This window comes from Carassius gibelio, chromosome B1, assembly GCF_023724105.1.
Source record: "Carassius gibelio isolate Cgi1373 ecotype wild population from Czech Republic chromosome B1, carGib1.2-hapl.c, whole genome shotgun sequence".
Lineage (NCBI taxonomy): Eukaryota > Metazoa > Chordata > Actinopteri > Cypriniformes > Cyprinidae > Carassius > Carassius gibelio.
Window position 1 is genome coordinate 31,232,721 of NC_068396.1, and position 13,070 is coordinate 31,245,790.

At 39.1% G+C, this 13,070-nt stretch overlaps 1 protein-coding gene across 5 annotated transcripts in view; it reads right to left on the reverse strand.

Moving 5' to 3' along the window:
• The window catches only part of LOC127949288 (ubiquitin carboxyl-terminal hydrolase 34), a 44,785-nt gene extending 31,967 nt beyond the window's left edge, over positions 1-12,818 (reverse strand). The window contains exons 1-13 of one of the 5 annotated variants that reach the window (XM_052546359.1): positions 12,425-12,818; positions 9,903-9,990; positions 8,106-8,571; positions 6,704-6,754; positions 5,301-5,450; positions 5,147-5,214; positions 2,851-3,043; positions 2,705-2,766; positions 2,545-2,626; positions 2,366-2,458; positions 1,381-1,506; positions 1,094-1,223; positions 42-172 (exon numbers count right to left, since the gene is read on the reverse strand). In XM_052546359.1, the coding sequence (XP_052402319.1) occupies positions 42-172; positions 1,094-1,223; positions 1,381-1,506; positions 2,366-2,458; positions 2,545-2,626; positions 2,705-2,766; positions 2,851-3,043; positions 5,147-5,214; positions 5,301-5,450; positions 6,704-6,754; positions 8,106-8,571; positions 9,903-9,990; positions 12,425-12,467 (1,683 nt within the window). In that variant the 5' untranslated portion in view covers positions 12,468-12,818. The remainder of the gene's footprint in view (positions 1-41; positions 173-1,093; positions 1,224-1,380; positions 1,507-2,365; positions 2,459-2,544; positions 2,627-2,704; positions 2,767-2,850; positions 3,044-5,146; positions 5,215-5,300; positions 5,451-6,703; positions 6,755-8,105; positions 8,572-9,902; positions 9,991-12,424) is intronic. The other 4 variants (XM_052546360.1, XM_052546362.1, XM_052546361.1 and 1 more) reach the window with 4 other exon arrangements.
• Positions 12,819-13,070: the final 252 nt, after the last annotated feature.

The following is a 13,070-nucleotide window of genomic DNA, read 5'->3' on the forward strand; positions in this document are numbered from 1 at the left end:
GTGACATCGGTTTTCAGATCAAATTTTGGAAAATACGTTACCTCCGTGTCGGAAAGCCTCTGCTGCCCTCGTTTTCCACTGCTCATGATTGGCTCGTCCATCTCCATGTCACTTCCTCCACTGTGATGCGTGTCACTGTTGTCACTGCTCTCCGGGCTTCCTGCAGGAGAACCTGGGGGGAAATTAAAATACAACTAACCTTTTAACCAAAAACTGGCTACAATGTGGCTACATTCACACCGCAGGCAAATGTGACCTAATCCCACTGAACATAAACAGCGTGTTCAGTTCTGTGTCAGCTGTGCTACTCAGATACATTGTTTTCATCCAAATCAAAGTGATAATAAAGTGAAGTGAAGTGACATTCAGCCAAGTATGGTGACCCATACTCAGAATTTGTGCTCTGCATTTAACCCATCCGAAATGCACACACACAGAGCAGTGAACACACACACACACACTGTGAGCACACACCCGGAGCAGTGGGCAGCCATTTATGCTGCGGCGCCCGGGGAGCAGTTGGGGGTTCGATGCCTCGCTCAAGGGCACCTAAGTCGTGGTATTGAAGGTGGAGAGAGAGCACTGTACATGCACTCCCCCCACCCACAATTCCGTCCGGCCCGAGACTAGAACCCACAACCCTTCGATTGGGAGTCCAACCCTCTAACCAGTAGGCCACGACTTCCCCCTTTAATGATCTAAACAGAACAATATACACGGTTTGCGTTCAGTGGATACTCTCCAAAATGGTGAGGGTTGATGTGGAGTAGAAGAATTGATGAATACAATTATTTTTGCTTTCTTTGTATACAAAAAGTATTCTCGTAGCTTCGTAAAATTACAGTTGAACCCTTAATGCCACATGGATTATTTTAACCGATCTCCTTGCTATGTTTCTGGACCTTGATCGTGTTAATTACATTGCTGTCTAGAGGAGGGTCAGAGAGCTCTCGGAAAGCATCAAAAATGCATCTCACAGCTTTGGAACGACATGAGGATGAGGAATTACTGACAGAATTTTCATTTTTTGAGTGAACTATCCCTTTAATTCTTAGGCATGCACATCCAAAGGCAGATGTCAAACACAACACACCTTTCTTGTTGCCCATGGGAATGTTTGAGTTGAGCAGGGAGGCGAAGGAGCTCTGTTTGGACAGCTGAGTTTTGGCTGCCAGAGCGTTATTCCACAAGGCCTTGATCAGCATGGACGCCAAATACAGCGTCTACACAAGCAGAGAAACAACTCAACAAACACATACTGGATAGCCAGTTAAAAATCCAGCTGTTTTAGTCTATTTCAAGGTATGTTAGTGAGAGCTGTCATCTATATGACTAAAGTGACTGCGTGTAATTGTAAGAGAGCTTGAGAGCGTGTGGTACCTGTTCAGTGTGTGCGCTGGGGTGTAACCCTGACACCAGACTGAGCACGTGCCGCAGAGGAACAGGGTCCAGGTTCTTTATGAGCGAGGGGAACAGGTCATGGATGTAGCGACTGCAGTGTTTCAGCTGGAAACAGAGACAGAGAGGCATGTTCAACACTACTGTATGAGGAAATAAATGAGAATCAAAGGCCGAACAGAGAATAGAGTGTGTTCTTGTTTCCCACTGTCATCTAAAGGAAGGAATATCAGAAAATATATTTTAAAATTTAGTAAAATCTCTACATCTGACTTGTGAGGACAATATTCATATGTAGTAATCGGAAAGAAAAAAATAGCTTCCAGTGTTGTTTTAGTATTATTTATATTACTATTTTGAACAAGCTTTTATTTCTATATTTGTGGTGTTCATTACAATTTTAGTTTAAGTCACTTTATTATGTGCACTCGTCATTTTAATTAGTTGTGCTTTTAACATTTCCATTTAGCTTTCAGTTTTAAATTCAGTAAGTGCAAGTATCTTTTATTTAATTTTATACTTTTAATTTTATTATTTTATAAATATTTTATTTATTAAATTTAATTTTTAACTTGTGTATGTAAACTTAAAAAATATACACAATTAATGTCCATCATAATAAAATTGTTTATACTTCTTGTTGCATTCATCACATTAAAAGTGGGACATATACTGAAAATAAATGTAATAATAATAACAATAATAGACTTCGAAAACACTTTTTGTTCACAAAATTGGATTAAAAATGCAAATCCAATATGTGTATTTCTTATAGGATAACATAATGTTTCTTGTTGCACACAATGTAATTGTTGTTACTGTTAAATAAAAAGACAGCATTGTGGGATTAAGTGTTACTTACAGTGTGCTCTGATAGTTTACTCCACATTTTTACAAATGTATGCTATGCAAAAAATGTGAAACTCATGTGAAATGAGTTTTTGTGTGTGTGTGTGTGTGCACGCACCTGAGCGGCGACCCATATACAGTCCACATGTTGAGTGCTCAGCCTGCCCTCGGCTGCCAGGAAGTTCAGGATCACTTGGCACTGTTTAATGATCTACAGCAGAAACAAGACAAGGACAATCAGAAATAATAAACCTTTAGTTAGCGTCCAAAGAAACTATGAAAGTCTACTGGACTCACCTCAATGTGCAAATTTGGTCCAAATATGTGCTCCACAACATTGTTGTTAATGAGCCAGTCAGCCAGCTCTTTTGCTATCGACCTGAAAGAAGAAAGAAAGATGTCAATACATGTCTAGATTGACTTGAACTACTAACAGCAGTGGACTCGTAAGACTCACGTCTCTGTGTCAGACACCAGGGACTCGTTATTACAGACGTCATTGAAGGTGTGCAGCTGATTCTACAGAAACACAAGCACAGATCATTCAACACGGGCTGGAGATGATGGAAGAAGAGTTCTTGTGTTTTTGTGTCTCTCTCGTACCGTGATCTGGCTCAGGCCGGCCAGTCTCATGGTGAGCGTCGGACTCATGAAGTATTTGAAGGCCAGATCCAGACTCTCTCTGTCGAAACACAGTGCGCTGTCCAACGGCTCCTTCACCGTGCTCCACATCAGGTCGGCCATGTTTCGCGCCGCGCTCTGACGCAGCTCCTGATCCGACAAATTACACAGATACCTAGAGACAGAGATTCATATTAGACCAGACATGTTAGGTGTGACTGCATGAGTCAGGTGAATAAAAACAACTGATCACAAAGGGTCATCCATCTAGAACGGCCCACTTCAAAATGACAGGCTGACAACTGAAAAGCAGTGCTGTAACTGCAATTTTAGGTTTTTTTTTTCAAACAGAGGGACTACATAAAAGTATTTTCTAATCAGTACCATGCTTAACTTGTATAACCTGAAGCATTCTCTTCAGGATATGTATCAAAAACAGAAATCAGTTTGAATGACAGAGCATTTCAGTGACTTGACAATTACATTTACAAAACAGTAAAAAAAAAAAAAAAAACTATAGCAATGTAATGTAATTTGTTACATAATAGCAGTTTGATTTCCATTTTTTTTTCAGTTATTTATTTTATGTTGAAGTAAAACAACAACAATGTTTAATAAAATATATTTATCATACATGATTTGTAATAGTATAATAATTTGAGGTTGGACTACTGTCTTGGTGGACTAACATTTATATGTAGATTAGTATAAGATGTAGTGCTGTACAAGGTATTAAACACATCCAAAATAAACGTTTTTGTTCACATAACTTGTGTGTGTATGGTGTTTATTTAAATGTAATAAAATTTATGCATTTAGCAGACACTTTTATCCAAAGTGACTTACAGTGCATTCAGGCTTTACATGTTTTACCTAACATGTGTTCCCTGGGAATTGAACCCACAACCTTGTGCGCTGCTAACACAATTCTCTACCACAGATAGACTATATTATTATTATTATTTATTATGTATATGTGTATTTAAACAGACAATAAATAAACACTGTAAACACACACATATATTATGTAAAACAAAAGATTATTTTGGATCCGATTAATTGTTGGTGTTAGGGCTGTGCTAAAAAATCTAATGCGATTTTCATGCGCATCTCATCAGTAAAGGCGCTCCTGTGATTAGTAGTATATCTCCAGCACGTGTGTTCAGATTAGGGTTGCCAGGTTTTCAAAACAAAACCTGCCCAATTACTTCTCAAAACTAGCCCAATCGCTTTTCATTCCGGGCGATAAAATAAAAAAAAATTATTCGGGTTCCCTTGGTAAAATTCGCATTTTAGGGGCTAAACATCACTTCATTGGTATTAGGGTCGCTTCAACCTGCGGACATGAAAAACAACCGCAGACTTGGCAACACTGGTTCAGGTGGAGCGGCATTTACTACACAGAGCCATAGTCCACTGACAATCTACACAAAATCGATTTAAAAATCGGAGGCGATTCTTTGTTGATTTTGAAAGTGACCTCCACCTGAACCAGTGTTGCCAAGTCTGCGGTTGTTTTTCATGTCCGCCGGTTGAAGCGACCCCAATACCAATAACGTGATGTTTAGCCCCTAAAATGCAAATTTTACCAAGGCAACCCTGCCAAAAAACATGCATTTTAACCCCGAGACGCAATTTTTATCGGGGAACCTCCTGGAAACACGACTGGGCTAGTTTTGAGAAGAAAGTGGGCAGGATTTGTTTTGAAAACCTGGCAACCCTGATCTGAACGCTTGTGCTGGAGATGTACTTCTAATCAAAGGAGAGTCTTTACTGATGAGATGCGCATGAATAACGCATTTTATTTTTTGCACAGTCCTAGTTGGTGGTTTTGACAACTTTTCAAGATGGATGAATATTTACAATTTATTAATTCATACTATGCTACAGAAATATCAGAAAAACTTGAGGTTTCTGTGTGAATACACTAATACACAGTCTCTAATCCTGTCTGGCTCGAGTCACATGACCAGCACTCTCTCAGCTCCCCTGCCAGCCGTCTGACTCGAGTCACATGACCAGCACTCATGCCAGCCGTCTGACTCCCCCCAAGGTCAAGTGAGGAGAGCCGTGGAGACTGTTGCTATGGTGAGGGATGCTCTTCCTAGCAACTCAACAGAGAGCTGATTCTTGGCAGCATCACTCTTTCTAAGAGTAGCCTGCGTCTCTTTATATCGCAGGATCGATTCGATGAAACACATATTCCTGATATTCAGTTATTCCACTTGGCAATTAATGATTCTGAAGCTTTAGGTCCAGTTCAGAAAGGTGTTCTTACCTGATAACGAAAGAGCGAAAAGGGATGATGTGCTGCATCACAGCGGGAATGTGCAACCATATTCTGATCTGTACACACAGAAGAATAAGCTCTGGTTGGTTACGGGTCTAACAAGTCAGACTCTGGTTTACTCGACTAGGTTTGTTTGACTCACGTTAGAGACGATGGTGATGAAGGCATGTGCGATGGGGAAGGGGAGAGTGTCAGGAGCGCCGAACTCAAAGCAGTCCTTCATCAGAGAGAGGCCGTGCTTCCCGCAGAACATACACACATACCGCAGCAGGTGCAGAGGGACCTCCACATCCTGAAACACACACACACACACAACATAATCCCTTAAAACACACCAAAAAAAACAAACACTTTAGCTCAACAGAATGAATGTGTGGTCACATGATTCAATGTCGGACTGAAATCAACTTTAAAATGAGTTTAATCAATATATTCTTCAGAAGATCTCTCTGTTTTGTCCAATCACGAGTGAGACTGACAATGACTTCTTCAGAAAACCATTTTTATGCCAATTAATGCACTGAATTTAATGGTTTTGTGAATGATTTACACAGAAATTAATTCAGCTTGTATATTGTGAATAAAGCACAAAAGACATTGAGTCTTTGAGCTTTTCTTATGATTTATGAACATATTTTACATTAAACTATGTGTATAATATTACATAATACGACTAACAGATATTGTCATGTGACCACATGATCGTCACATTAACCATATGTGATCTAGTATCTTTCAAAATATAAATCGAATATACAATTATAAAAAATATATATTTATGAGTGATATTAAATTTTTGTAATACAAATCACAAAAATCACTATATATATATATATATATATATATATATATATATATATATATATATATATATATATATACACACACACACACACACACACTATATCTCATTTTTTTTAAGACTAACATATTGTGTTTTTATAAAACATTATATATATATATATAAAACATGGGGTATGAAGACCATATCTTAACAAGAACTAAAATCATAATATAAAGATAATTATATATAGTCCTATAACTACCAGACAAATGTCATTTTAAGTAATATAATAAACTGTTGTGATTATATAAATGTAATATAATAACGATAATTATTATTATTATAAAATCTTTTTATTGCATGTCAAGCAAAGATTATGAGAAATAATCAACAGATGAATCAAAATAGTTGCAGGCAAAAACTATTTACAGGCTTCAAACAAAATGTTAAAAAAATCCCAAGATGCGAGTCATTTTTATATGACCTCAAAGGAGCTTTGGAAAACTTCCGTATGTAGAGTTTGAGTATAAAGAGTTTGCATTTAATTACTAAAACCTGTGATGATTCATGAGTGCAGATGAATCATGCTAGCCGACGTCTAAACAAGGAACATCTCGTACTTTCACACACTAGCTTTGACCTCAGAGTCAGTTTAAACTAGTCCTGCTCCATCCACTCAGCAGCTATTGTGGTCATGAATTATCTCTAAACTGTGTAATCAAGCCCATCATAATGAGTGTGTGTGAAAGAGAGAGACTTACATTCATATCACAGAAAGAGCCGAGGATATTGCTCTCTTGTGCGGAGATATCCTGAGGACAAAAACAACAAACGGATATTTAAAAAAAACAGACAGCGACCTAAATAAAACCATACTTCAACTTTTCAGCTTCTATATTTGTCTTGAGGATTTGTTGAGGTTATTCAGTTCATCTAAATCATTTAGCAATAAAAAAGCACTAACTGGAAGAGCATAATATACACATAACTCTGATGTGATGTGTATATTACTTCTGTTGAGACCAAATTGGTGCTTTCAAAACATCCAGAGCAAAAGTTTTACCAATAAATTAGGAACAGGCACAAGCACTCAGTACTGACAACAATCAGATTTACAATGCACTTGAAAAATCTGAATTGGGTCATTTGTCTTTTTAAAATGTTAAAATGACTGTAGCCCATCTTCGTTTTGTAAATATGCGCAACTATTACAACTGGCCTTGACGTTGGGGGTTTGCTCTGAAAGTGAAAAACTATGAAAAAAGATGTGATGTGCATTTAATCCATAATATTTTCAATTATGCATGTGTTGTGCATACTTGAGTGTTTATGGGTCAGCCTGACTACACAATAACCGGATTACCACTGCACATGTAAATGAACTATATAACAGAAATAGCACTACGAGTGTCAAAAGCAGAGCATCTTTTAATTCTGGGATTTTTCAGACATCATTTTTACACTTAAAATGTATATGCATTAAATTACATTTTTATTAATGCATGTACTAGATCTTATTGTGAACTATTAAAGAGGTCATGCATGAACTGAGAAAAAATTCCCCTTATCTTTTGACACATAAGGAGGTTATTGTACTATAAAAGTTTAAGAACTAAAAACGTTCTAGTTAGTCTAAAAATAGCTTATATTGAAGGCAGTCTGTCAAAACGACAGCGTGTGTGTGGCTAAGAACTGCCTTCGCAGAAGATGATCAACGCCTGCTTCTACATCGCCGCCTGTTTAGTCCCGCCCACCAATTTGCATATGAAGTGTTTATGAGGGAGGCGAACAAGCAGGTCTACAAAGAAACCAAATGATAAAGATGTCTCTAAATACCGCAAGACAGTGTGCAGGTCCAAGCTGCGGAAACACAGTCTTTGCATTGCCTTCCTTCTGTTCAGATCCCAACAAGAGTGGATGAACTTTTATTTTTTAATGAAGATCCAGACCATCAGTAAGAACTAATTTACTGAGAATTCATTTACAAACAAGGCACAATTGACACGGGATTTCCAGAAAACTAACTAAACTAAAACAAGCTTGAGTGCAATGCCAAGCCACCAACATCTCAGAATCCAATTCACAATTGTAACTTTCAAGGCCTCAAAAAAACCCGGGAATCCAGACAGTAAGAAAACTGTTTCCTATATGAGCGAGTATTACCTCTATAGTGGGGTGTGTGTTGTGTTTGTAGGCCGTGTACAGGGGGAACTGGATCTGAAAGATCTTGGCAGCGCACAGCAGCAGTTTCTCCTGGTCTTCTGTGCTCCAGGATGCAAACGGGTCCAGGCTGCTCTCATTCCCGCCCGCCGTGGGTTCACTGAGCTTGGGCGGGGGATCCGGTTTGACCCCCTGATTTTGGTTCTTGTGCTGATCTCCATCCTCCACGCCACCATCTTCTTCAGCAGAGTCCCGTTCCACATTCAGTGGCTCGTCCTCACAGGGCGACGGCTGTGGCTGGGCGGAGCCCCATTCAGACTCCGCCCCCTCAGTCCTAGTGTTGCCATGGCCACTGTGTAGACGGTCCCTAAGGTTGGTTACTTGGGCGATAACCAAGTTAATGAGGGCATAAACCAGTTGGCTGAACACCTCGAGGTGTTTGTATTCCTTGAAACAGCACAGACACTGCCTGCAGATGAACATGGAGAGAATCGGCCGTCAGACCATCATTTATAAGGTTCTAGCAACTAACATGCTTGCTTATTAAAAATTTTGGCTACTTTAACCGTGCTACAAGGAGATCGTAGTACACTCAGTTCTGTTTAACACTTGACAGAATTTAAATCCAATCCAAACAACAGGTCAAACAACACAAAACATTAATTCATGATAAAATTGATGAGAATTACAGAATAAGCTAATCAGTTAGCAAACGAGAATGAATGAATGAGCAAGACAGCGAGTGAATGAGAACAAATGAGTGTGTGTATCAATAAATAAATGAGCGAGGGCATGAATCAGTGACAGAATGAAAAAGGTATGAATGAGCAGCGTTTACACAGGCAAAAAAAATCGGATATTTTTCCCCACATCTGACACAGCAGGTCAGAATTTGATACACGCGTGTAAACACAAAAACACACTCGAGATCTGTTTTTTTCGCATTCGATCTGAGCCATTTCCAAATGTGGTTTTAAATCACATAAATATCCGATATCTGGACATCCGACCTACGTCTAAACACACATATCCTATTCCCCACAGAACTAATGTGAGGGTGACACGTTTGCACATAAAGATAACGTTTTAATACTGGTGTGCTCACATTTTATTGAAATGGAAACTTAAAAAAAAAAAAAAAACTGGTTTTCAACCTCTGCCCCGTGAATTAGAACAGCTTCGCTACTAAAAGCTACATTACACTTCTCAGCAATGAGGTGATAACTTTCACTTGTTTGCAAGCTTCACATTCCCATGGTCTCTCTCTCGGGTTAATTCATTCAAATTCATTTAATAACTATAATATCGGCGCTACTTTATATCACTAAAGAATTCTACCTCTAACGAGATATATCAGATAGCACACCAAATGAAAATTACCGACAATTTCTGTCATTTATCCGTTTTAGGAGATTTTGAGCTGCAAAACATCCATGACAGCCTTCGTCCATGCTGGCAAATAATAGCCAAATGGCCACTCGACGTGAATTATATAAATAATTTTAATAGCAAGGCTATTCAAAAGATGAGGATCTATCATATGCGATGTGCGAATTGAATGAGTGAATGAATGAATGAACGACAGACTGCAGTGAGTGAATGAATGACAAATGACTGCTTGTTTGAGCAATAGGTTATGAATAAACATCCAAGTGAGTGAGAATTCAATGAGGGAATGAGTTCTGAGGGAATTAACTGGACAAATGAGCAACTGAGAAATGAACAAATAAACATTTAAGGAATGAATAGTAGTAGAATGAGTAGCTGTATGTCTGAATCTGCCAAAGACTGAGTGCTGACCTCTGTGTCCATGTGCTGATGTAAGTGAAGACTCTTAAGGCATGCTCCTTCTTCAGCTGCAGGCCGTCTGAGCTGTCTGCATCCGAGACTGAGACACACACACACACACACACACGGAGAAAGAAAGCTGTTATGAACTGGCTTCAGGGCTGTAGAGCTCTCTGGGATCAGATCAGATGTCAGAGACACAGCAAATGCTGAAAGACATCAAATGAAAACCAGTGAACCTGGCAGAGAACAATCAAGACAGCACTCTCCCGCTGTAAAAAATGAGTGTCATTTTAAAGACTGGTAAAAGACTGTAGAAAAGCTACATCGGAAACCAGTTAACTGAGACATTTTACAGTACCAGTGCTGTTTAATGTACAGCAGCTGACGTTCCCAAAATACCCTGTGAAACAATTTTTACATTTTTGACACATTTGGTGTTTTCTTTTCTTTTTTCAAATAAATGTTTCTGCTTCCTATTTTCATATCAGTTAGGCTTACATGCATCAGGAGATTTATCTTGTGTTAAATAAATACTTAGAGCATTTTTAATGCATGTTACCATGATACGTTTTGTGTTAGTGACATTTTTCAGTTATAGCAACCTATTTTTTTTTTTTACCATATATTTAATTTTTTCTTTTTCCCACAGTAAGACTATATGTGGGAATCACATTAAGCATGCTCATTTCAGATGATCACATGACTTAATTTGCAGGACCTTAACATCCATTTAAGTGCTCTATCCTGACAAACCTCCACACACACAAACACACACACACACACACACACACAGAGCACAATTAATGGTTTCCACAGTGACGAGGGAGTAGCTGGACTCGGGAATGCTACCTTTGGGTTGTAAAGTTCACTCAAGCAGCTGGTTAGCCTCGACCTACATGAGATTTTCATCCTTTCTTTCTGTAAAACGGCTTTCCTGTCTTTTTTTTCTCTGCCGTTTCCACACAGCTCTACAGTAACAATCTAGGGCATTGTGTTCAAGGACTGAGAAAGAGTTTGACGGCAGTGTGATATGAGGATCTGTTATCAAAGCTGAAACCACAAAAGCACCAAAAATCCCTCAAAGTCTCACGGCACAGAAAAAAAAGCAAACCTGCAAACACAGACTGACTGACTCACAGTATTCAGTTCTTTTCAAGCGAAAAACAGTCCGACCTTAATAGTCCGACTAAGAGGAATAATTCACCCAAAATGGTCATTCTGTCATCATTTACTTGCCCTTGTGTTGTTACAAGACTTTATTTATCCTATGGAAAAATAAAAACTTAATTCCTCTTCAAAAAAAAAAAAAAAGATATTCTGAAGAATGTTCAAGCTGCTGTTTTTTCATATAGCTGTACTACAAAAATTACAAAACATACCATAAATAAGTCTTAACTTCTTGTTTGATACTTAAAAAAAAACAATTCTGAGATAAAAAGACTAAATTAATTTTTACCAAGTCAGTTTGCGCTGATTTGAATATGCAAAAAAACAGACAAAATACAAGATCTCTGACAGAGGAGAAGATTTTTAGCAAATGACAAATTAAAATGTGTCTGTTCCTTTAATAGGCTTGAAATATAGCATGCAACTGCCTAGACTACTTTTACACTGCATTGCTTTTTATCCTTTTTAAAGATTCAAAGCTCCTGGTTACTGTATCTTTGCACTGAAAAGAGCAGCATGAACATTCTTTAAAACAACTCCGTTTGTAGTTTACAGAAGAAAGCATCATGGACCAGAGCATCACAAAGACGACTAAATAATGACAAAGAGCTCTTTAATAGGAGAACTTTTCGAATCTAGTTAAAATGCCCCGTGATTTGTATCTTTTTATGATGTCTGGCACAACTGGTTTAGTGACTGTCTGTCTGCTTTTGACCTTTTTTTGAATTACAGAGCGTGCATGAACATACTTATGCTGACACACACACACAATGAAATAGAGTAGCATCTGACATTATAACTGTACCAGCAGACTATTATCGCATGAACCCTCATAAATCACCAGCTCGAGCGGAATTACACTGCAGTATGGATCGTGTTTGGCTGATCAGATGCTGATCTGTGTGCATTTTGAAGAATGACAATGTCAAAAACACTTCTGAATGGCTAATGCTAATGCAAGTCAGTCCAACTTCTCATCAGCATCCAAGCATATTCAAACAAGCTGATGGTCAACGCACACATTAAGGTGTTTTCTGATGCTTCTGGTCAAAATAAACAGCGAATCTGGTGGATGTTGCTCTTGGACGATGAAATTCTGAAATGATGATGAGGAGGGGCTAACACGCTCCAGTAGCATTGCATTAATAAAAACAGACAACAGAATTAAACAAACGTTAAGTGATGACAGCCAAAAGGTGCTTGGTCGCTCTTTTAAATGCACACGTTGACAAAAAGTGTGAAACATTAAATATTATAGAAGAAAATCTGTGCTGAAGCGAGGCAGCGAGCCGCATGCTCGGACAGTCATGCTAACAACTTGATGCAAACAACAACAAAAAAACAACCAAAAGCTGTTGACTTACTCTCATTGAGCACCTCCAGCAGCTCGGCGCAGTTTTCACACATGGTTCATAAAGGCGGAAAGTGTATTCAGACCATTGGAGGAATAAAATGTTGCCTGTTTTGCTCTCTGTCTTTTTAAGGGGGTGTTTAAGGCCCGACGAAATGCTTGATGAAGGCTCGCTATTATGAGACAACACAGCCAGGGAGATTTGGGCTCATGCAAGCGGGATTGTTTACCGAGATGTCGAGGCTGGAGACAGTAAATGTGAGGCACTAAAGGAGCGGAGAGTCAGTCTCCGAGCAGAGCGTTACTGTGCAGACTAGCACATACGGCAGCCATGATGAACTGGGACTGGTGTTACAATTCGGGTGTTTCCGTCGGACGACTTCGGGTATGTTCGGAGTTTTCCGGGAATGTTCGCGATTGCTCGGAGGTGAGCGGCTAACGTTGTGCGAGTCGTCGGCTATTTCCGCCGAGCCGTCCTTGCAGGTCGTTCGGACTTTTTCGGAAAACTGGCACAGAGAGAGGGAGGGGCTACCGTTTGTTACACATCGCCTGTTTTCGTAACGCCTGCTTCCGGCCCTTTTGACCATTCTTCGGAAATCTCGCGATGTCTTGCTGTCTAGCACGTGTACGTGAGCTGTTTCAATTTTGTTATGTGACCC